At 44.9% G+C, this 26,017-nt stretch overlaps 1 protein-coding gene across 1 annotated transcript in view; it reads left to right on the top strand.

The window, feature by feature from the left end:
- MELTF (melanotransferrin) overlaps window positions 1–26,017 on the top strand; it is a 207,836-nt gene that overhangs the window by 141,133 nt on the left and 40,686 nt on the right. Inside the window, exons 11-13 of the mRNA XM_073578729.1 lie at window positions 1,895–2,089; window positions 2,510–2,660; window positions 12,532–12,596. Coding sequence (XP_073434830.1) covers window positions 1,895–2,089; window positions 2,510–2,660; window positions 12,532–12,596 — 411 coding nt within the window. The remainder of the gene's footprint in view (window positions 1–1,894; window positions 2,090–2,509; window positions 2,661–12,531; window positions 12,597–26,017) is intronic.

Here is a 26,017-nt window from a genome sequence, read left to right on the forward strand (position 1 = left end):
CAGGCTGTAGGCTTTCTTGAAGAGGTGGGTTTTCAGGTTCCGTCTGAAGGATCCAAATGTGGTTGATAGTCGGACTTGTTGGGGCAAAGAATTCCAGAGAATAGGGGCTATTCGGGAGATGTCTTGGAGGCAGTTGGGTGAGGAGCGAATAAGTGTGGAGGAGAGAAGGAGGTCTTGGGAGGACCGGAGATTATGTGAGGGAAGGTATCGGGAGATTAAGTCAGAGACATATGGGAGAGACAGGTTATAGATGGCCTTGTAGGTCAGAATTAGTAATTTGAACTGGATACGCTGAGGGAATGGGAGCCAGTGAAGAGATTTGCAGAGGGGAGAAGCGGAGGAGTAGCGAGGAGAGAGATTAATTAGTCGGGCGGCAGAGTTAAGGATGACTGGAGAGGTGCGAGGGTGTTAGCAGGGAGACCACAGAAAAGGATGTTGCAGTAGTCGAGGCGGGAGATGATGAGGGCATGCACAAGCATTTTGGTAGATTGAGGGTTGAGGAAAGGACGGATTCTGGAAATATTTTTGAGCTAGAGGCGACAGGAGGTAGAAAGAGCTTGGATGTGCGGTTTGAAGGACAGGGCAGAGTCAAAGGTTACTCCGAGGCAGCGGACTTCTGGTACTGGGGAAAGTGTGATGTCATTAATTGTTGTAGCTAGGTCGGGTAAAGAAGATCTGTGAGATGGAGGAAAGATGATGAGTTCAGATTTGTCTACATTGAGTTTGAGGAAGCGAGAGGAGAAGGAGGATATGGCTGATAGACACTCTGGGATTCTGGACAGCAGAGAGGTGACGTCTGGGCCAGAGAGGTAGATCTGAGTGTCATCAGCATAAAGGTGGTAGTGGAATCCGTGGGACTTTATGAGTTGCCCCAGACCAAGTGTATAGATTGAGAAGAGTAGGGGTCCTAAAACAGAGCCTTGGGGGACTCCATTGTAATCTATACAGTATAATGTACTCACATAGTCCTCCATACAGTACAATTGGCCCCACATACTCTTCCATACAGTAAAATGGGTCCTCCATTGCTTTCCAAACAGAATAATGGCCCGCATAGTCCTCCATACAGTATAATGGGCCCCACATAGTCCTCCATACAGTAAATTTGGTCCTGCATTGCCTTCTATACAGTATAATGTCCGCACATAGTCCTCCATACAGTACAATTGGCCCCACATACTCCTCCATACAGTAAAATGGGTCCTCCATTGCCTTCCAAACAGAATAATGGCTGCACATAGTCCTCCATACAGTATAATGGGCCCCACATAATCATGCCCGCTGCACTGAGACATCAGACACAGAGGGAGAATGATGGAAGAGGGAGCATCAGCTAATGCTCCCTCTTTCATCAGTGCTATCAACTATATCCACATGCCGATACAGGTGAAATTGCGATGCCGGGCGGGTGGCCTGCCCTGCCCGGTATCATGGGCTGAATACACTCAACCTGCAGGTCAGATTTGGCCATAGTTTGACATGTGTTGTCTAGGAGATTCAATTTTGCTTGTTGTTCAAGGCCTCATTATCTCTAAATCATATTTTGCTAATATATAGTTACAACAGTGTGTCCATGGTAACAGGAAGTGACATATATTATGATTCTACTTTTTATTCTGGAGATATATTATTTATATAACATATAAAATATGTAATATAATAATACAAGTCTATTACCTGTAAGCTCCAGATTATCTAATGCTTGCAACACTTTTTCTCACTAATGAATGCTTGAAAAATCATTCCAAGTATGTTATGGTCATTTCCAACAGCTCTGTTATAACCAAAAAGATTATTTTTCCACATGAACAGGCCTTAAGAGGACGCAGAATATAATATTGCTTGACTTTTAAAACCAACCTGATCTGGCTTTCTATCACCTTTATCTGCTTAGAGGAAGACACGTCTGACAACTACTATGCAGTGGCCGTGGTTAAGAAAGACTCCCAGGATTCCTTTACTTTTCACGAACTGAAGGGCAGAAAGTCCTGTCATACCGGATATTTGCGATCAGCGGGATGGAATATCCCAATAGGTCTGCTGACTAGAAAGCGTATGATCAGACCAGAAGGCTGTAAAATTGCCAAAGGTGGGTGCACGAGGAAACTCCAATGTGTCATTACATGAATCTACAGGACCATGTCTGTCTCTGGTAGTGAACATGTTCTATACTGTGCCTTCCACACTATGGAGAGCACGGCGAGCCATCAGCATCTGCCATATACCTCCTGTGCCCCCTCCGCCCAATGGGAACAAGAAAAGATGGGCCAAACAATGCCAAAACAGCGGATCCTCTTTTGTTCTTTGAATAGATATGAATTTCAGTTTATCCCACTCAAAATGACAAAACAGTAAAGTTTATTTACACATCTGATTGATGCAGTCAGTGCGCGGCAGCTTTCAGTCAGTCTTAGGATTTCTTTCTACAGTTCTTACCTATCACAATTAATATATCACACATGAGTAATTAATAACAGTAATCTCTTTTTTTCTTCCCCTTTTGATAAAGCTGTTGGTGACTTTTTTTCTGAAAGTTGTGTGCCAGGGGCAAAGGGAAAAGAGTTTCCATCCAATCTGTGCCAACTCTGCAATGGTCCTGGGCTCAACAACTGTGAAAAGAACATCAATGAACCATACTATGGATATTCAGGGGCTTTTAGGTAAAAAAAAAAATAAAAAATCTATCTTATGTATTTATTTATTTTTTATGAAGAAAAATAATTCATTTTTCCTCTGGAGTTAAAGCTTTACTGCATGCTAAGACGCTGCTTTGACAGCTTATTAGTGATGAGATATCATATTCTGCAGCAATGCTGAGAGCTAGGACACTGCAGTCATACATATAAATACACTTAAAAGTCCTTACAAAATGAATAAGATGAAATGTAGATGAACCCAGAATGAATCTGGAATATATATTCACCTTATTGCTTTCCTAATGAGGTCACCTAGTACTTTTTTAAAAATCAGAATTATAAGGTATAGCAGCAGTTATTGTCAATTACGCATGGCTCGGTCTATAAATCTGAATCAATATCTGTAGAATAATTCTCCCTTCACCACTACGCACAGCTTATGAAGATGACAGTCTTCTAGGTTATTAATTATCTTAAAAGAAAGGAGGATACATCTCAACGATATAGTGAAAAAAAGGCTTGTTTTTAGTCACTGAAAAACATGCTCAGTGGAGGATAAAAACATCAGCGTGAACAGTGAATAAAATGCGATATCAATTATATTATACTCACTATATTATGATGAGGCAGATTGAGAGTCCTCTGCCTGATCACTAAGTATATGGTCTGGTGCTGCTATACCCTTTTAGGTTTGCCTCTATTAAAAGACTTTCTGGCAACATATGACAGGCTCATTCTATTCCATTCTTTAACATATGTGTATACAAGTGTTTCTCACAAAATTAGAATATCATCAAAAAGTTAATTTATTGCAGTTCTTCAATACAAAAAGTGAAACTCATAGAGAGTCATTACAAACAGAGTGATGTATTTCAAGTGTTTATTTCTGTTAATGTCGATAATTATGGCTTACAGCCAATGAAAACCACAAAGTCTTTATCTCAGTAAATTACAGTGGGTACGGAAAGTATTCAGACCCTTTTAAATTTTTCACTCTTTGTTTCATTGCAGCCATTTGGTAAATTCAAAAATGTTCATTTTTTTCCTCATTATTGTACACTCTGCACCCCTTCTTGACTGAAAAAAACCCAGAAATGTAGAAATTGTTGCAATTTTATTAAAAAAGAAAAACTGAAATATCACATGGTCATAAGTATTCAGACCCTTTGCTCAGTATTGAGTAGAAAGCACCCTTTTGAGCTAGTACAGCCATGAATCTCCTTGGGAATGCCGCAACAAGTTTTTCACACCTGGATTTGGGGATCCGCTGCCATTCTTCCTTGCAGATCCTATCCAGTTTCCGTCAGGTTGGATGATGGTGGACAGCCATTTTCAGGTCTCTCCAGAGATGCTCAATTGGGTTTAGGTCAGGGCTCTGGCTGTGCCAGTCAAGAATGTTCACAGAGTTGTTCTGAAGCCACTCCTTTGTTATTTTAGCTGTATGCTTAGGGTCAATGTCTTGTTGGAAGGTGAACTTTCAGCCAAGTCTGAGGTCCAGAACACTCTGGAAGATGTTTTCATCCAAGATATGTCTGTACTTGGCAGCATTCATGTTTCCTTCAATTGCAACCAATTATCCTGTCCCTGCAACTGAAAAACACCACCATAGCATGATTCTGCCACCACCATGTTTCACTGTTGGGATTGTATTGGGCAGGTGATGAGTCGTGCCTGGTTTTCTCCACACATACCGCTTAGAGTTATCACCAAAAAGTTCCATCTTCGTCTCATCAGACCATAGAATCTTATTTCTCATAGTCTGGGAGTCCTTCATGTGTTTTTTAGCAAACGCTACGCGGGCCTTCATATGTCTTGCACTGAGGAGAGGCTTCTGTCGGGCCACTCTGCCATAAAGCACTGACTGGTGGAGGGCTGCAGTGAGAGTTGACTTTGTGGAACTTTCTCCCATTGCCCTTCTGCATCTGTGGAGCTCAGCCACAGTGATCTTGGGGTTCTTCTTTACTGCTCTCACCAAGGCTCTTCTTCCACGTTTGCTCAGTTTGACTGGACAGCCAGGTCTAGGAAGACTTTTGGTGGTTACAAACTTCTTCCATTTAAGGATTATGGAGGCCACTGTGCTCTTAGGAACCTTGAATACTGCAGAAATTCTTTTGTAACCTTGGCCAGATGTGTGCTTTGCCACCAGGGTTGCCATCAGGGCATTACTGCCCTGATTGGTGTATGGGGCCCGAACAGCGGAGGGGGCCCGCATTGGGCTCTGTCTCTTCTGTTGATCGAGCCCCAGTGGCAGGATTCTGCTGGTGCAGTAACTGAGCCTGCGTCCGAGACGCAGGTTCAGCTACTCTAATGCCTTGTGGGCCCGTGCGGGCCCGCAAGGCAATAGTTAAAGCCACCAGCCAATCTGAGGCTGGCAACTGACATCAGCGCGCACATCACCAGCGTATGACGTCATTGTCATTCGCCGGCAAGTGCAAGCTAGAAACGCTGGGAGAGATCATCGCCGCAGGAGCGCGGCCAGGTAAGAAGAAAGTTTTTTTCATTTTTATTGAAAGCGGCAAGCCGCAATATGTTTCACCGGTAGGATGGAGACACATGGACCATGTGTCTCCATCCTGCCCAGGGCAGAATGGAGACACGGGGGCAGGATGGTAGACACAGGGGTAGGATTGGAAGCACGGGGGCAGGATGGGAGACACGGGGCAGAATGGAGACAAGGGGCAGAATGGAGACATGGGGAAGGATTGGAGACACGGGGCAGGATGGGAGACACGAGGGCAGAATGGAGATGGGGGCAGAATGGAGACACGGGAGCAGGATTGGAGACACAGGCCAGGATGGGAGACATGGAGGCAGGATGGAGACAGGGGGCAGGATTAGAGACATGGGGCAGAATTGAGACAGGGGGCACAATGGAGACATGGAGGCAGGATGGGAGACAAGTGGGCAGAATGTAGACAGGGGGCAGAATGTAGATGGGGAGAATGTAGACACGGGGCAGGATTGGAGACACGGGGGCAGGATGGAAGACACAGGAGCAGAAATGGAGTCAAGGGGCAGAACGGAGACAAGGGGCAGAATGGAGACAAGGGACAGAATGGAGACAAGGGAGAAGGATTGGAGACCCGGGGCAGGATTGGAGACACAGGGGCAGGATGGAGACATGGAGGTATGATGGGAGACAAGGGGCAGGATGGGAGACTCGAGGGCAGGATGGGAGACACGGGAGCAGGATGGGAGACATGGTACAGGATGGAGACATGGTGCAGGATGGAGACATATGGGGCAGGATGGAGACAGATGGTTCAGGATCATGGGGCAGGATGGAGACAGATGGGGCAGGATCATGGGGAAGGATGGATACGATGGAGACAGGGCAGAATCTTTGGACAAATGGGGCAGGATCATGGGGCAGGATGGAGACAGATGGTGCAGGATCATGGGACAGATGGGGCAGGATCATGGGACAGAAGGGGCAGGATCATGGGACAGATGGGGCTGGATGGGGAGATCATATGGGGCAGGATGGGACATCACATGAGGGTAGAATGGGAGAACATATAGCTGGAGTCAGGAATGAGACACATGGGGGCCAGAATGGGGCATATTATTACCATAGGGGCTAATTAAGGGATATTATTACTGCAGTGATGTATTTATTTTATTTTTTGAGGATACTTTTTTAAATGGGGAGGTCCTGTTACTGTGCAGAGCAACACTGTCGCATTTTTTTCTTCATCTGGTGTAGTTTAGAATTTTGGAAAAAATAAGTAATGTGTTCTGCAAGCGGTGCCCTAGATAACTGTGTTATTTCCTGCAGAGGCGATCCCTGGCTGGAAGAAGTGAAGGCGGTCTGTGCTGGATGAAGATTAAAAGCAAAGATGAAGGACTTCACATAGAGACATCACTGGTGAGTCAGTATGTTACCTGTACAATGACACTATACACTGTATACTATATACAGCGCTCCTGTGCACAATGTCACCAGTGATCACTGTATTACCTTTACATTATACATTATATACAGAGGTTCTGTGTATAATGTCACCGGTAATCACTGTATTACCTGTACACAGACACTACATACTAAGTACAGATCTCCTGTGTATAATGGCACTTATGGTGATATTAGTATTGCTTATTTTTATTACTGATCAGAATTGTAGTATTCAGTCACTATATGGTGGTAATATGTTGTCCGGCCATGTTGTGGCGGTATTTGTTCCTTGTATGTGCTATTATTTGGTCACTATGTGGTGGTAATATGTGGTCTGGACATGGTGTGGTGGTATTTGTCCCTTGTATGTGATATTATTTGGTCACTGTGGTGGTAATATGTGGTCTGAACATGGTGTGGTGGCATTTGTTCCTGGTATGTAGTATTATAGGTCACTGTGTAGTGGTAATGTGGTGTCTGGTAATGGTGTGGTGGTATTTGTCCCCTGTATATGATATTATTGGTCATTTTAAAAGTTGAAAAATAAGTAAAAATATACCTAAATTGTATTGTATATTTTAACAAATGATTAATAGGTTAGAGTAAAGTAGGGCCCGTCCAAAAGTCTACCTTGACGTGGTGGCGGCTTAAAAAATCATTTGACTGTGGACAGTTTGAGGGGTGGAGGCGGGGCTGGGGTGGAGCCTGGGCGGAGTCTCAAGTGGGCCCCAAAAATTTTGCCAATATGGGGCCCTGAAATTCCTAGTGACAGCCCTGCTTGCCACATTTCTGTCTCTGAGCTCCTTGGCCAGTTCCTTTGACCTCATGATTCTCATTTTGTCTGACATGCACTATGAGCTGTGAGGTCTTATATAGACAGGTGTGTGCCTTTACAAATCAAGTCCTATCAGTTTCATTAAACACAGCTGGACTCCAATGAAGGAGTAGAACTATCTCAAGAAGGGTCACAATTAAATGCACAGTATGTGGCTTAACCCCTTTCCTACATTAGACGTTCTATTCCGTCCATGTAACCTGGGACCTAAGTCCCAAGGACAGAATAGTACATCTAGCGCGATCAGCGGCGCTCACAGGGGGAGCGCAGCTGATCGCGGCCGGGTGTCAGCTGATTATCATAGCTGACACCCGGCACTATGTGTCAGGGGCGGTCATGGACCGCCCCCGACACGTTAGCCCCTGGCACCCCCTGGAAAATAGAAAAGAAAAAAAGAAATAATTTTTCCTCATGATAGGATTTATTTATACCATCAATCACATTGGTTGCTGTGTTGAATATCCTGAGTTTTTTGAATATGCATTCTGATTAGAAAGATAGTTACTGTTACAGAATTGACCATTCAGTTTGGTACTATGAATTATGGCATCATCGATTTTTATGGAATATTTTTTCATCTTTGATATTTTCCCTACTGTTTATATTGGTTACCTGATTGTTGTAATCCATGAAATTGCATTATCCTTTTGATATATTTAAAGGTATATATATTTCTTGCTGATTGTCTGTGTTTCCACCATTTTTAGGATACATTGTCCACATGCTGCAGTTTTTTAAGGTGCAGTTTCCATGTCATTAGTGCATTAATTTTTTTTTTTTTTTTTCTTTTTAGTATTTGCATTGACTTTTGTATTACATGTAATTCTGAGCATGGACACTGCTGCAAGGTACTGGCGCTCTATTATCACTTTATTTTTCCAGGTTGATAGCATAAGTTTATGTTATGGAGCACTGATGTCATTCCTGGGTGCTGGGCTATGTGAGGAGAAAGAGTTAAAAACCACCCTCCCCCCTCCCTGCCTGGCTTACAGAGCAGCAGCTTTGTTACATGTGGGGCACCTCCTGGTTCCTGATCTCTGGCTTTTGAACTGCTAGTGTCTTGTTCACAATCTCTCAGGAATACAATGCTATCTACTGTGCAGGCGTCATGACTCATTCTGGACTCAGGTTATCTTCATCACACAGCTGATGCCACACTCAGGTGTCAGTGTGCTCTGTAGTGATTGCAATTGTACTATAAAGGGGACTTGATATCATTCCTGGCTACTACCCCTGAGGAAGCTGCAGGTTAGCAGCGACACGCGTTAGGTTCTGTGGGCAGTGTGAGTAGGTAATTTTCATGTGATCCAGCAATTGCCTTCCCTCATCTATGGACTTGCATGGTAATCATTTGGATTGTTTACATACCTACAAGTGACTATTAGACTGATTGGACTTCATTGCTGCAAATTGTCCATATGTTTATACTAAACAATTTATGCATATTATATGGTGATAGAGGGCATTGTTGTGAATGCATTTTTTTTTAAACACTTATTTATATAAAACATTTCTTCCTTTGTATACTGCATGTGTTCTCCACCTGCCCACTTTTGTTTCATTTGCGGTTTTTAATTGTTTTTATTGTACACTTGGATCTCTCTGGCTATTGTATGTCAATAAAAGCCTTTTTTCACATGGACATTCTGCTGTTGCACCACACAGCATCATCAGTGGAAAAATAAAAAAGTTATAGCTCGCAGAATAAAGCAATGCAAAAATAATTAATTTTTTTATATAAAATTGTTTTCATTGCATAAAAGCACCAAAACCTAAAAAAAGACATAAATGAGGTATCGCTGTAATCATACTGACTCGAAGAATAAAACTGCTTTATCAATTTTACCACACGCGGAACGATGTAAACGCACCCCCCCAAAAGAAATTAATGAAATGCTGGTTTTTGTTCATTCTGCGTCCCAAAAATCGGAATAAAAACCGATCAAAAAATGTCACATGCCCAAAAATGGTACCAATAAAAACGTCAACTCGTCCCGCAAAAAATAAGACCTCACATGACTCGGTGGCTCAAAATATGGAAAAATTATTGCTCTCAAAATGTGGTGATGCAAAAACTATTTTTACAATAAAAAGCGTCTTTTAGCGTGAGACAGCTGCCAAACATAAAAACCCGCCATAAATAGTAAATCAAACCCCCCCCGTTATCACCCCCTTAAGGAAAAATAATAAAATAAAAAAAAAATGTATTTATTTCCATTTTCCCGTTAGGGCTAGGGGTGTGTTGTGGTTAGGGTTGGAGTTAGAATTGGGGGGTTTCCACTGTTTTTGGCACATCAGGGGCTTTCCAAATGCGACATGGCGTCCGATTTCAATTCCAGCCAAAAAAGTCAAATGGCGCTGCTTCCCTTCCGAGCTGTGCCATGTGCCCAAATTGTGGTTTACCCCCACATATGGGGTATCAGCATACTCAGGACAAATTGCACAATAACTTTTGGGGTCCTGTTACTCTTTGGAAAATAACAATTGGGGGTGAAAAGATCATTTTTGTGGAAAAAATGACTTTTTAATTGTACGGCTCTGCATTATAAACTTCTGTGAAGCACTTTGGGGTTCAAAGTGCTCACCACGCATCTAGATAAGTTTCTTGGGAGGTCTAGTTTCCAAAATGGGGTCACTTGTGGGGGGTTTCCACTGTTTAGGCACATCAGGAGCTCTCCAAACTTGACATGGCATCCAATCTGAATTCCAGCCAATTTTGCAGTGAAAAAGTCAAATGGCGCTCCTTCCCTTCCAAGCTCTGCCATGCGCCCAAACAGTGGTCCCCCCCCCCCCCCCACATATCAGGTATCGGCATACTCAGGACAAATTACACAATAACTTTTCCAGTCCAATTTCTCCTGTTACCCTTGGTAAAATAAAAAAATTGAACCTGAAATAATTATTTTTTTTTTTTTTTTGTGAAAAAAAAAAAAAAAGTTAAATGTTACATTATTATTTTTTTTTTTTTTTTGCATTCAAAAAATTCCTGTGAAGCACCTGAAGGGTTAATAAACTTCTTGAATGTGGTTTTGAGCACCTTGAGGGGTGCAGCTTTTAGAATGGTGTCACTTTTGGGTATTTTCTATCATATAGATCCCAAAAAAAAAAAAAAAAAATGGTGTTGTGAAAATCAGAAATCACTGGTCAACATTTAACACTTCTAACTTCCTAACAAAAAAAAAAATTTGTATCCAAAATTGTGCTGATTTAAAGTAAACATGTGGGAAATGTTATTTATTAACTATTTTGTGTCCCATAACTCATAATTCAAAGTTTGAAAATTGCAAAATTTTCACCATATTTCTGTTTTTTCATAAATAAACACAAGTTATAGCAAAGCAATTTTACCACTAAAGTGAAGTACAATAGGTCACGAGAAAACAATCTCAGAATTGCCTAGATCCGTTGAAAGCGTTCCAGAGTTATTACCTCATAAAGGGACAGTGGTCAGAATTATAAAAATTGGCCCGGGCGTTAACGTGCAAACCACCCTTGGTGGTAAAGGGGTTAAATATGAGTGTCTGTGCAAAGGGCCTGAATACTTATGACCATGTGATATTTCAGTTTTTCTTTTTTAATACATCTGCAATAATTTCTACATTTGTTTTTTTCAGTCAAGATGGGGTGCAGAGTGTACATTAATGAGAAAATGAAAGAACTTTTTTAAATTTACCAAATGGCTGCAATGAAACAGAGTGAAAAATTTTAAAGGGGTCTGAATACTTTCCGTACTCACTGTAGAATACTTTATAACACCAGCTTGAAAAATTATTTTAAAATCCGATATGTAGGCCTACTGAAATGTATGTTCAGTAAATGCACTCAATACTTGGTTGAGGCTCCTTTTGCATCAATTACTGCATCAATGCGGCGTGGCATGGAGGGATCAGCCTGTGGCACTGCTGGTGTTATGGAAGCCCAGGTTGCTTTGATAGCAGCCTTCAGCTCGTCTGTATTGCTGGGTCTGGTGTCTCTCATCTTCCTCTTGACAATACCCCATAGATTCTCTGTGGGGATAAGGTCAGGCGAGTTTGCTGGCCAATGAAGCACAGTGATACTGTTGTTTTTAAACCAGGTATTGGTACTTTTGGCAGTGTGGACAGGTGCCAAGTCCTGCTGGAGAATGACATTTCCATTTCCAAAAAGCTTGTTGGCAGAGGGAAGCATGAAGTGCTCTAAAATTTCATGGTAGACGGCTGCGCTGACTTTGGTCTTGATAAAACACATTGGACCTACACCAGCAGATGACATGGCTCCCCAAATCATCACTGATTGTGGAAACTTCACACTAGACCTCAAGCAGCTTGGATTGTGTGCCTCTCCACACTTCCTCCAGACTCTAGGACCTTGATTTCCAAATGAAATGCAAAATTTACTTTCATCTGAATACAACACCTTGGACCACTGAGCAACAGTCCAGTTCTTTTTCTCCTTGGCCCAGGTAAGACACTTCTGGCGTTGCCTATTGGTCATGAATGGCTTGACACAAAGGATGCAACACTTGTAGCCCATATCCTGGATACGTCTGTGTGTGGTAACTCTTGAAGCAATGACTCCAGCAGCAGGCCACTCCTTGTGAATCTCCCCCAAATTTTTGAATGGCCTTTTCTTAACAAGCCTTTCAAGGCTGCGGTTATCCTGGTTACTTGTGCACCTTTTTCTACCACACTTTTTCCTTCCAATCAAATTTCCATTAATATGCTTGGATACAGCACTCTGTGACCAGTCAGCTTCTTTAGCAATGATCCTTTGTGACTTACCCTCCTTGTGGAGTGTCAGTAACTGCCTTCTGGACAACTGTCAAGTCAGCAGTCTTCCCCATGATTGTGGAGCCTACTGAAACAGACTAAGGAACCTTTTTAAACACATTTAAGGAGTCTTTGCAGTTTTTTTTTTTTTTTTGTTAATTGTTATAATTTGCTGATATAATGATTTTGGGTTTTCAATGGCTGTAAGTCATAATCATCAACATTAACAGAAATAAACACTTGAAATAGATCAATCTGTTTGTAGTGACTCTGTATAATATGAGATTCACTTTTTGTCTTGAAGAATGGAAATAAATTAATTTTTTGATCTAATTTTGTGAGAAGCACCTGTAGATATGACTGTTCTTGTAACAAATGCTGAATATTAGTATGATATTGTTTTCTTTGTTACTGCAGGTGTCTGGTTGAGAAAGGAGAAGTGGCATTTGTGAAGCATAGCACGGTTTTTGAGAATACTGACGGTATGTCTTACAACTGTCTCAAAGTCTGACATTTTAGTTATTAGTAGTGGATGAGTACAGCATGCTAGCCTTTTTGACCATAGTTACTGCACTGTGGCCTATTTGCCAATTTTTGCCTTAATGAAATTTGCAAGCTCCAGACATCACTAGAATGCTAAGAAACAGCCACGTTCCTGCTCGGAGACTTATAAGATTCACAAATTACCTGTGAAATCTCTATCTCTACCATAATGTTATAATCAGGATCCCCAGTTCAAGAAAAGTATATAGCTCCATACCCTCCATTTAGGGCAGCTCAACTCAATCAGGTTTCTCAAACAATTAACCAGGAGATGAAATTATAAAATAATTAGCTTAGTCCATCTTTGGGAACAATTGTTTTTCTTAAATGCATACATTTTGGCTAAAATTAATTTTTTAAATGGTGTTTCATTGAAAAATAAGCCTGACACCATTTAAAGGGAACATGTCACCAGAAATAAAGCTGTTAACCTGCAGGTTAATAGCGTTATTATGCTGCCTGCCGCCTGCACACTGCCAAATGCAGCTAGGAGAAAATGTATCTTTTTCTCCCCGCCAACATTCTGTATTCAGTCACCGAGGCCCTGACACTGGCTCTACACTGTGGCCGCTTGTAAGTCCAGGCCGAGAGTGTGGATACAGCAGCCGTTCTGTATACTCAGTGATGACTAAACCCATGCTGGCGCCGCCCTCATGACTGTATACTGAATGCTGGCGGGGAGAATAAAGATCATTTTTTCCCCTCTGCATTCGGCTGCGTGCAGGTGGCAGGCAGCATAATAACTGTTAACCTGTAGATTAACCACATATCTGCAGACTTACAGCGTTATTTCTGATGACAGGTTCCCTTTAACTTCTATGGCCTTTGTGTTGCACTTTCTATTACTGGCTGCAGGAGGAGTTAACTGAGAATCCGTCTGTGAGCTTCTCATTGTCAATGGGAGAGTTTCTAACTCTTATAAAACTTTTCATATCTACCCTTTTTTTTTTTTTTTTTTTTTTTTTATAGCTGCTTAGAACTTGCTTATGACCGCAGACAACATCAAAGTTGAATGTGCAGGAAAACAGAAGCCTGTAAAAGCTATACGGTGCCAAAATTTTTAATTAAATCAAATTGTAAAGAATTTTTTTTAGCTCAAAACCCATGCATTTAACCCCTGTCTGACATATGACGTACTATCCCGTCCATGTGCCCTGGGCCTTAATGCCCATTGACAGGATAGTACGTCATACACTATCAGCCGCGTGTCAGCTGATTATCACAGCTGACACCCGGCACTAAGTGCCAGGAGTGGTCATGGACCGCTCCCAGCACTTTAATCCCCGGCACACTGCGATCAAACATGATTGCAGTGTTCCGGTGGCATAGAGAAGCATCACACAGGGAGGGGGCTCCCTGCATGCTTCCGTCAGAGCAACGCGATGTGATCGCCTTGTTCTGAGGTTCTCCCTGCAGACCCCGGATTCAAGATGGCTGCGGGGCTTATACATCCTGACCAAACCGGCTTTATGCCTGGTAGAGTACTTCTATTAACACCAGGCGAGTCCAATCGGTGGTCCAATATAACTCTTTGATTCCTGACAACAATTGGGCATTGGCGTCGCTGGACGCGGCCAAGGCCTTTGACTCTCTTGAGTGTCCTTTCCTATCTGCATGTTTGCAGAGATATGGTTTTGGTGATAAGTTTTTAAAATGGGCTAGCATACTATATATGAAACCCAAAGCTCTTATAATTGTAAATAATTCCATATCTGAGTCATTTTTATTATATAGGGGACCCGTCAGGGGTGCCCCCTTTCCCCGGCCCTCTTTTCCCTTGCGATCGAGGCATTATCAATACGCATAAGGTCTTCCCCTGATATTAGGGGTTTAGATATAGCAGGTCGTGTAGACACTATCGGTTTATATGCTGACGACATGGTGATATTTATGGATAGGGCGGAGGAAGCACTACCGCAGGTGATTGCCACTATAGATAAATTCAGTAAATACTCGGGCTTGTATATAAACTGGGAGAAGTCTGCTCTATTGCCTCTCTCTCATACCCCGATGTCCCATCTTGAGACCCTTTCCTCGCTGCCTATTGTATCTAATTTCAAATATCTAGGTATCCACATATCTCAATACAGTAAACTTGACCTACAACTTAATGTCCACTCATTGCTAGAACTAGTCAAATCTAAATTTGTGACTTGGAGTAAACTCTCACTATCTGTAGCCAGTCGTATTAACCCCTTAACGACCGTCGATACACCTTTTAATGGCAGTAGTTAAGGGTACTTAACCCCTTCCTGACATCAGACGTACTACCCTATGCCCATGGACGGGATAGTACGTCATAGCCATCAGCAGCGCTCACGGGGGAGCGCCGCTGATCGCGGCCGGGTGTCAGCTAATTAGGTCACGGACCGCCCCCAGCACGTTAACCCCTGGCACACTGCGATCAAACATGATCGCAGTGTAACGGGGGATTAGGGAAGCATCGGCAGGGAGGGGCTCCCTCCGTGCTTCCCTGAGACCCCCGCAGCAGCATGATGTGCAGCGCTGCTGTGGGGGGCCTCCTTCCCTGCAGGTCCCTGGATCCAATATGGCGGCGGGGACCTTTGGGGGCCTGCAGGGAGGCGGCTTCCTCACTGCCTGCAGAGCGCAGGCATGAGGAAGTCTTCTGCAGCACCTGTCAGATCGCTGATCTGTCACAGCGCTGTGTGATGTGTCAGATCAGCGATCTGACACATGACAGTGATGCCCCCCCTGGGACAATGTAATAAAGTTAAAAAAAAAAGTGTAAAAATAATTTATAAAAAAATCGCTAAATAAATTAAAAACAAAAAATATTCCCTAATTCATTTTTTGGAAATGAAAAAAACAAAACAATAAAAGTACACATATTTAGTATCTCCGTGTCTGTAATGACCCGCCCTATAAAACTGTCCCATTAGTTAACCCCTTTAGTGAACCCCTTAAAAAATAAAAATAAAAAACAAAGCAAAAAATAATGCTTTATCATACCGCCGAACAAAAAGTGCAATAACGCGCGATCAAAAAGACGGATATAAATAACCATGGTACCGCTGAAAACGTAATCTTGCCTCGCAAAAAACGAGCTGCCACACAGCATCATCAGCAAAAAAAATAAAAGTTCTAGCTCGCAGAATAAAGCAATGCAAAAATAATTATTTTTTATATGAAATTGTTTTCATTGCATAAAAGCGCCAAAACATAAAGACATAAATAAGGTATCGCTGTAATCCTACTGACCTGAAGAATAAAACTGCTTTATCAATTTTACCGCATGTGGAACGGTGTAAACGCACCCCCCCCAAAAATTCTTGAAATGCTGGTTTTTGTTCATTCTGCGTCCCAAAAATCGGAATAAAAAGCAATCAAAAAATGTCACGTACACATAAATGGTACCAATAAAAACGTCAACTCGTTCCACAAAAGACAAGACCTCATATGACTCAGTGGGTCAAAATATGGAAAAATTTTAGCTCTCAAAATGTGGTGATGCAAAAACTATTTTTACAATAAAAAGCGTTTTTTTTAGCATATGACAGCTGCCAAACATAAAAACACGCTGTAAATAGTAAATCAAACCTCCCTTTATCACCCCCTTAGGTAGGGAAAAATAATAAAATTTAAAAAAAAATGTATTTTTTCCCTTCACCCATGACAGCACCACCTGAGAGAGGGATCCGCCCCGCCAGGACAGGAACCTACTGAGACATAAGGGGCGGCACCTCTCCCCCGCTTCAGTTGGGTTCCTGTCCTGGAAGGAATCCCACTGTGGCGGTGCCTGTCATGGGCGAAGAAAAAGATAAGACCCAGGCCCGTCCCGGCGCGGGAAGAACAGGTAGCTTACCTGTAGCGCCGGCCGTCGGGTCCTGGAAGCGCAGTCCCTGGGGCTCCGGGTTCGTGCGGGCGTGGATGGGATTCCGGTGGCTCCGGGAAGCCCCCACCGCGCCGCCCTCCCCTCGCGCACGCCGCATCTCGATCCCCGTGGTAGGGGAGAGACGCTGGCGTCTTCCGGCCGCTGACGTCAGCGGCGCTTGGAATGCTGGGTGCGCCGGCTGACGTCAGCAGAAGGCGACGGTGTAATGGCGCTGGGTGCGACGCCGGCCGGCTTCTGAAGCGCTGAGCCGGCGGTCGCAGGGGGGAGGGGAGGAAGACGCTCACCAGGCGGAGGCATGCAATTTAAAAGGAGGAAGACAGCTGTAGATCGGCGGTGCAAAATGGAGTCCGAGCAGGAACGTTCAGCGTCCCTGCCTCCCTCACAGCCCTCTGGCAGGAAGCATGGAAGCCATTCAAGCAGCAGTCGCCCCAGCTGCAGGTCGGGGCACTCCTCAAGGTCCAAAGAGCGCGGGTCAGGTGCTCCGATGCAGCCTCCAAGTCCGGTACCCTTGATTACGGGTGGTGAGTGATCTTCGTGAATGTTAACAGTATATTAATAGGGGTTTTCTATTGTATGCTTCACCCTGTAGGAAAGGCCCAGAAAAGCGGGAAGCAAGAAGAGGAATAGGGGTTGTGCTATATGTAAATCTCCCCTAGCAAGAGACTGGCAAAAAGATCTCTGTGCTTCGTGCATTCAGCGGACTATGGCGGAGGAAGCGCCTAGTTTCGCAGCCAATCTAATATCTGCCCTCAGGTCAGAAATGGAAGGCTCAATTAAGTCCTTATTGAAAAAAGGGAAAAAAAGCAGGAAGGATTTCCCTAGTTCCCCCTCAGATTCCGCATCAGTATCATCTCAGGCGGAAAAATCATCCTCCTCAGACTCCTCAGATAGTGACACAGGGGGTAAGCCATGTTTCCCTGTAGAAGATACAGATGCCCTCCTAAAGGCCATTAGAACCACAATCGGCCTACAGGAAGAAAGGGCGGCTAAAACCCTAGAGGACGTCATGTTTGGGGGGCTTCAGGAGAGGAAAAAACGAACCTTTCCAGTAAACGCGAAAATCCAGGCGCTTATTGAGAAGGAGTGGAAAGCCTGAAAAATCGGGGGCCCTTCCATCCGCCTCTAAGAGACGATACCCCTTTGAATACAAGGATACGGAGGTATGGGACAAGGTCCCAAAAATAGATGCAGCGGTGTCCAGATCTTCCAAAAGGTCGGCCCTGCCCTTGGAAGATGCAGGGGTTCTTAGAGACCCGCTGGACAAAAAAGCGGACTCATATTTGAGGCACGCATGGGAAGCGACAGCAGGAGGTCTAAAGCCGGCGATAGCGGGCACCTGCACGGCACGCTCCCTCATGATTTGGCTGCAGCAGTTAGAAGAGAAGCTGGCGTCAGGGGTCCCAAGAGAGAAGATCTTATCAGACATATATCTCTTGCACGGGGCAGCGGCTTTTTTGGCAGATACCTCGGCGGACTCTATGCGATTGACAGCCAGAGCAGCATCACTATCAAATGCTGCTAGACGCGCGTTATGGCTTAAGGGCTGTCCGGGTGACCTTCAGTCCAAGGCCAAATTGTGCTCTCTCCCCTGCGATGGTCGATTCCTGTTCGGCAAGAACTTGGACGATATTTTGGAGAAAGCAGGCGATAAGAAAAAAGGCTTCCCCAGATTCCCTATGGATCAGAGGAGACAGCCCTTTCGGAGGGGGAGATTCAATAGAGGGCGTCCTCCCGCTGACAGGAGAAGATGGGAGGATAAAAGAAAGAAAGAATCAGGGTTTATGTTTGGTGGAGGCACCTCCACCTCAAAAAAGTCACCACAATGACGCCGGTATTCCAGTAGGAGGGAGATTGGCACTCTTTTTCCAGGCCTGGGAAAAGATCTCCTCCAATACCTGGATTCTGAGCATCCTAAAAGAAGGCCTGAAAATCCCCTTTATTCGTCAGCCAAAACCCGTGGTCGTCATCACACCTATCAGGAAGATGACCGAAGAACAACTGGCCTTAGAAACAGAAATCCTGAGCCTGATAGACAAGCGGGTACTGTCCGAGGTGCCACGCTTACAGGAAGGAAAGGGGTTTTATTCACCCCTTTTTCTAATAAAAAAACCGGATCAGTCGTTCAGGACAATCATAAATCTCAGACGCCTCAATCTTTGGATAAGGAACCCGACCTTCAAGATGGAATCAGTGACTACGGCAGTGAAGCTGCTACATCAAGATTGCTTCATGGCCGTAGTCGATTTAAAGGATGCGTATTATCACATCCCTATCCTTCCAGATTACCAAAAATACCTGAGGGTAGCGCTTTATATTCAGGGCACACTAAGGCACTTTCAGTTCAGGGCTCTTCCGTTTGGCATATCCATAGCCCCGAGGGTCTTCACCAAGGTCATAGCGGAAGTGACAGCCTTTCTCCGGATTCACGATACGGTCATAATGCCATACCTGGACGATTTTCTTATAGTGGGCAGTTCAGAGGACCACTGTACAGCACAGTTGACTCAGGTGATCAACACCTTGCAAGAGTTAGGGTGGATAGTCAATTTCAAAAAATCAAAATTACAACCCCTAAAGAAACAGACCTTCCTAGGATTTATACTGGACTCAGAAAGGCAAGAGTGTCTGCTCCCAGAGTCCAAGATAGAGAAGGTACAAAATCTGGCCTTGGAGGGCTGAAACCAACCATGTATGACATTAAGAAAAGCAATGTCCCTACTAGGTACCCTAACATCCTGTATTCCGGCGGTCAGGTGGGCTCAGTTTCACACCCGGCAACTCCAGGGGGAGATACTAAGAGCACAAAGATCGCTAAGAGGGCGTTTGGAAGGGAAGCTGGAGCTTTCCTCAAAAACCAGAGACTCTCTCAACTGGTGGTTGAACGGGACAAATCTGACCTTAGGAATACCATGGGACAGACAGGCGACAGATATAATTTTAACAGATGCAAGCTCCTCGGGGTGGGGGGCACACCTAAGGGGCCTCATAGGTCAGGGTTCCTGGACACCTCAAGAAAGGAAGGCATCCTCCAACCTGAGAGAACTGTGGGCAGTGGGCAAGGCCCTAAGCCACTTCATTCCGCTACTCCAGGGTCGAGACGTACGCATCATGTCAGACAACAAGGTAGCAGTGGCATACATCAACCACCAAGGTGGGACAAAATCACACTCCTTAATGGAAGCAGCAACAGACATTCTGAGCAGTGCAGAGGAACACCTACACTCCGTGACAGCCCTACACATAAAAGGGGCAGAAAACATAGAGGCAGATTTCCTGAGTCGCAATACCCTGAGGCAAGGAGAATGGGCGCTAAACCGGTCCATTTTTCAAAAGATAATTCAGCTTTGGGGGGAACCGGTGATAGACCTCTTTGCAAACAAGCACAACAGGCAAACAGAAAGGTTCTGCTCTCTAAACCCGAGGGAAAATCCATGGGCAGTGGACTCATTGCACATCCAGTGGAACTTCAGACTGGCTTACGCGTTCCCCCCAGTAGCTCTGATCCCAACTGTGGTAAGAAAAATCAGAAACGATCAAGCCAGGGTGATTCTAATAGCTCCATTCTGGCCAAAAAGGCCCTGGTTCGCTCTGCTACGGAAGATGTCCCTCTCCGATCCATGGGTTCTGCCAGAAATCCCGGACCTACTAGCTCGGGGTCCAATATTGCACGCTCAGGTCAAAGGATTCCATCTGATGGCGTGGAATTTGAAAGGTCGCTTTTAATGGATAGGGGGTTCTCCCCTGGGCTGGTGGCCACTCTGCTAAAAAGCAGGAAACCGGTGACTACTAACATCTACGGCAGAACATGGGATAAGTTCCTACAGTTCTTGGGTAAGCCGTTAGGAAAAGAACCCCCCGATTAGGGCCATCCTAGAGTTCTTACAATCTGGGTTGCAGATGGGGTTAGCAGTAAACACACTTAAGGTTCAGGTGTCGGCACTAGGGGCGCTCTACAATTGCAAACTGGCATCAGATAGGTGGATAGCCAGATTTATTAAATCCTGCCATAGAGCTAAGCCTATTCCAATACCCAGAATAGCCCCCTGGGATTTAAACCTGGTGTTAGAAGCCCTTACAAAAGATCCGTATGAGCCATTACATCAGCTACCCCTAAAGTTCTTGACCCTAAAAACAATCCTGTTAGTAGCCCTCACATCAGCCCGCAGGATAAGCGACTTACAGGCTCTCTCAGTAAATCCTCCTTACACGCAAGTCTTTCAGGATAGGGTAGTTTTAAGAACAGACCCCAGTTATCTGCCCAAGGTAGTATCAGATTTCCATCGGGGTCAGGAAATTGTCCTTCCATCCTTTTGCGAAAATCCAAAAAATCTGGGGGAGGAAAAATTCCATAGTCTGGATGTTAAAAGGGCTCTCGTAGAATATATATCTGCCACTAGCCAGTGGAGGAGGTCACAGTCCCTATTCGTAGCTTTTCAGGGTGCCAGGAAAGGCTATGGGGTTTCAAAAGGGACTATTGCTAGATGGATTAGGGAAGCCATTAGTGTAGCCTATTCAGCTAGTGGTATCCCGATTCCTGACTGCATCAAGGCTCATTCCACCAGAGCCGTGGCGACCTCCTGGGCTGAAAAGGCAGAGGTATCAATCGAACAGATTTGTAAGGCCGCTACCTGGGCCTCACCTTCAACCTTCTTTAAGCACTATAGATTAAATCTATCCTCCTCTGCTGACTTAACCTTTGGTAGAAGGGTGCTGCAAGCGGTGGTCCCTCCCTAAGGTGTTTCGAAGTCTCCAAAAATCTCTCAGGTGGTGCTGTCATGGGTGAAGGGGAAAACCACCATGGTTACTTACCGGTAGCCGGTTTTTCCGGAACCCATGACAGCACCCGTACATTCCCCCCCTTTTTCACTGTATGGGTGTGCACAATTAGTAGGGTGTTTTGAGTGTTGTGGTGTTGGATTAAACATGTAACTAACCGGGAAGTCCTCTCAATGCTCTGTAACCCAACTGAAGCGGGGGAGAGGTGCCGCCCCTTATGTCTCAGTAGGTTCCTGTCCTGGCGGGGCGGATCCCTCTCTCAGGTGGTGCTGTCATGGGTTCCGGAAAAACCGGCTACCGGTAAGTAACCATGGTGGTATTTCCATTTTCCGGTTAGGGCTGAGATTGGGGTTAGGGTTGGAGATAGAATTGGGGGGGGGTTTCCACTGTTTGGGCACATCAGGTGCTCTCCAAACGCAGCATAGTGTCTGATCTCAATTCCAGCCAATTCTGCGTCAAATGGTGCTCCTTCCCTTCCAAGCTCTGTCAGGCACCCAAACAGTGTTTTACCCCCGCATATGGGGTTTCAGCCTATTCAGGACAAATTGCAAAACAACTTTTGGGGTCCAATTTCTCCTGTTATGGGTCGCCCGCCAGGGCCGTGGGGTACTCGGAGCGGGGCCCGTTGATTTCAATGGGAGATGTCACAGTGGCGGTGACCCGGTCCGTGGCCCTGGGCGTCCATGTAAAAGAAATAGTGTGGCTGATGATTAAAGTTTATAAGTGGATGATTCGTGACGCCACATGTGGTGTTCGGCAATGAGTATGTTAAGCCGACGCTGCAGACAGATCCTCTGGGACAGATTGTGTGGTGCAGCAATGATGTTGTGGCCCTTCACAGGTAGGGCTGTCGTCCCAGTGCAGTGTAGATGGAGAGGTAGTGAGGAGAGCGTAATGGTGCAGTGTTAAGCACAGAGATGTAGCAGTGCTGAGTGGGTTGGCGCGGGAATAAGCGGAGGACACCAGGGCATGTAGTTCCAAAGCTTTACTCAGTCTGTTGAGCATACAGGTGCCCGCATCCGTGCCGTGTCCTCCAGGTCAGGGGCTCAGCCAACCTCCAGGCAAGATGAAGTACTCCGTTCCAACACTCCGCCAACATATATGCCTTTTCTGAACGTCTCCTTTCTAGCGCTTGTAATGAAGTACTTGTGGTTGTGTGTTAAACCCAAGTTCCTCGTTTAAGATGTTCCTTTGAACTCTACTTGTATGGCAGACAGCTGTAGCCTGCTTCGAGGACGCCTTACTACCAAGTCCCGGCTCACTCACGTTGCTATTGTGCCCCCAAGTCTTGTGTGGGAATAAAGTGGTGACAACTTCTATTCCTCCGGTGTCTGCAGCAGGACCATTAGTATCCATACAACCTCGGGGACTGGACCCCGGCCATGCGCTTAGAACTTGAGGAAGGGTTCCACTCCGACCCTAGTCCTTAGTTCTCTTCTCCTTACGTTCCGTACAAATCTTTCTTTCTTATGGAGAATCAGGCTTTCTATATCTCTTTCCAGTGCCAGCAGCTCCAGGTCACAGGAGACTGCTGCAGCACCTCCCTCCATCCATCCCACTCAGGGGATCTTCTCTCAGACTGACCTAGTCCTAATCATCTTCCGCTCACTTGTGCAACTAAGCTCCACCCACCTCCCAGCACTCTTCGTGTTCCAAGCAGGGAGCCACCAAAGGTGCTTTGCTACACTACCATGTTGCGTGGGATGCAGGTGTTGGAGCGTGGTCTGGTGTCTCCACCTTACCTGGATGATGGGGCGCAACACCTCAGGAGGAGGTGCAGTATCTCTGTGGCGACTGAACCCTCAGGGGTGCCACAGTTTTCCTTGGGAAAATAAAAAAATTGGGGACTAAAAGATCATGTTTGTGGAAAAAATGATTTTTTTTTTTTTGTTTTCATGCCCGGGCGTTATAAACTTCTGTGAAGCCCTTGAGGGTTCACAGAGCTCACCACACATCTAGATAAGTTCCTTGGGGGTTTAGTTTCCAAAATGGGGTCCACAGTTTAGGTATATCAGGGGCTCTCCAAAGGCAATATGACACCCGTAGACCATTCCATCAAAGTCTGCATTCCAAAACATCACTACTTCCCTTCCAAGCCCCGATGTGTGCCCATACAGTAGTTTTCTCCCATATATGGGGTAGCAGTGTACTCAGGACAAATTGTACAAAACTTTTGTGGTCCAATTTCTCCTGTTACCCTTGGGAAAATAAAAATATTGGGGACTTCCCTTCCGAGCTCTCCCATGCACCCAAACAGTGCCCCCCCAACAAATAGGGTATCAGCGTACTCAGGACAAATTGCACAACTTTTGTGGTCCAATTTCTCCTGTTACCCTTGGGAAAATAAAAAATAGCGGGCTAAAAAAATCATTTGAGGAAAGTGATTTTTTTATTACTCTGCGTTGTAAAATTCTGTGAAGCACTTGGGGGTTCAAAGCGCTCAACACACATCTAGATAGGCTTCTTCGGGGTCTAGTTTCCAAAATGGGTTCATTTGTGGGGGTTTCTACTTTTTGGCACATCAGGGGCTTGGCAAACACAACATGACTCCCTTAGAACATTCCATCAAAGTCTGCAATCCAAAACGGCGCTCCTTCCCTTCCGAGCTCTCCCATGCACCCAAGCAGTGGTTCCCCCCCCCCACATATAGGGTATGTTGAGAGTTCATTTTCCCCTTCACCATTGAGGTCTGATGAACTCCCTCTTCTGGTGAAGGAAGGTAGTGAGGCTGATTACAAAGCACCTGAGCAGAATGATGATGACTGGGATTGCTGACTGGATATAAGGCAGCCAACGCCCTTCTGCCTTGCGTGTGATTACACTGAGGGATTCTTGGAGACCAGTCTGATTCCTGCTCCTCAAAAGCTAAGTTTTCTGCTCTACTTTTTGCATTTGTGTTTTGTTTTGCCTTGTTTTTCTGGATTTCTGCCTTTCCCTGCTGGGTGAGCTGAATTCCTTTTTGCTCTGTCTTCAGATAATACCTGAGTACTGATATAGTCTTTTTGAAGCCTAGCATCATCAGGGCTTTTTTTCCCTATCAGTCTGTTGGCTCTTGTTTTTGAGAGGGTTTTGGCGGATTGCAGACAGCAGCTTTTCTATTCTGTCCTATTTAGTTAGCTTGGGCCCTATCTTTCTATCTGTGTTAGTGTTTTCATCTTGCTTCACCGTCATTATATGTTGGGGGCTGCCTATTGCTTTGGGGTCTGCTCTGGGGCAGTTTAGTTTTTCCCCTTTCTGTCTTTAGGCTATGTAGTTCTCCGGCTGTGATCGAGGGGTCTAGGGCACCGTAGGAACCCCCCACGGCTACTGCTAGTTGTTGTTGTTAGGTTCAGGGGTCTGCAATCCGATAGCTGCCAAATTCTTTGGTTTTCTGGACTTGGCTAGTATTTCTGTTTTTGCCTCCTACGGTGACTCATTCATAACAGAATCACCCGCCATACCGTAGATCCTATGGTACTCAATAGCAGCAAAGAATTGTAAAAAAAAAAAAAAGTGTGTGTATATTTTTTCCTCTATATCTCTGAGGCCGTAGGGGGAATTTTTTTTTTTCTCTCAATGGAGATAAAGCAATTGTCTGATCGTGTGGAGCAGCTCGCTGCAGAAGTGCGGGGAATTTCCGCCTACCTTGCTCATTCACATGCTGCTGAAACAAAGATCCCTACTCCTGATGTGTATTTTGGGGAGCGGTCTAAATTTTTGAATTTCAAAAATAATTATAAATTATTTTTTGCCTTGAAGCCTAACTCGTCAGGGAGCTCCGCGCAGCAGGTTAAAATTGTCATCTCTTTGCTGCGTGGCGATCCCCAGGATTGGGCGTTTTCTTTGAAACCTGATGATCCTATTCTGAATAATGTGAACGCATTTTTTCAAGCCTTGGGGTTGTTGTATGATGAACCTAATGCTATTGATCAGGCTGAAAAGACCCTGTTGGCATTGAGCCAGGGTCGAGATTCTGCAGAATTGTACTGTCAAAAATTCCAAAAGTGGGCGGTCCTTACTACCTGGAATGATAAAGCATTGGCAGCTCTCTTTCGGAAGGGTTTGTCGGAAGCCGTAAAAAATACTATGGTGGGATTTCCTGTTCCCTCTGGTCTTGACGATTCTATGTCATTAGCCATTCAGGTTGATCGGCGTTTACGTGAACGCAGGACTGCACGAGAGGTGTTGCCACCTGTTGAACAAGTGTCTGAACCTATGCAATGTGATAGTTTTGTCCAGGGAGCAATGTCGGGAGTTCAGAAGGCGTAATAAGCTGTGCTTTTTTTGTGGAGATGCCTCGCATATTATTTCTGTCTGTCCTAAACGAGAGAAACGTTTTGCACACACGTTTGCTGTGGGTGGTGTTTAACCTAAGTTTCTTCTGGCAATTACTCTGATCTGCTTCCTGTCCACATTTTCCGCCAAGGCTTTTGTGGATTCGGGAGCAGCCCTAAACCTAATGGACTTGGATTTTGCTAAACATTGTGGATTTCCGATGACACCTCTGCGGACGCCTATCCCTTTGAGGGGGATAGATGCTACTCCTTTGGTGAAAAATAAACCTCAGTTTTGGACCCAGGTGGTAATGCGGGTCTCCCCAGACCATCAAGAAAATTGCAGATTTTTGGTGTTGCATAATTTGCATGATACCATTGTTCTGGGGTTTCCCTGGTTGCAAATTCATAATCCAGTTTTGGATTGGAAATCTGTGTCTGTGGTGAGTTGGGGTTGTCGGTGTGCCCTTAGTGAGGC

The sequence above is a fragment of the Dendrobates tinctorius genome, unplaced genomic scaffold (assembly GCF_039654945.1).
Source record: "Dendrobates tinctorius isolate UK_male_01 unplaced genomic scaffold, ASM3965494v1 ptg000060l, whole genome shotgun sequence".
In the NCBI taxonomy this organism is placed as follows: Eukaryota; Metazoa; Chordata; class Amphibia; order Anura; family Dendrobatidae; genus Dendrobates; species Dendrobates tinctorius.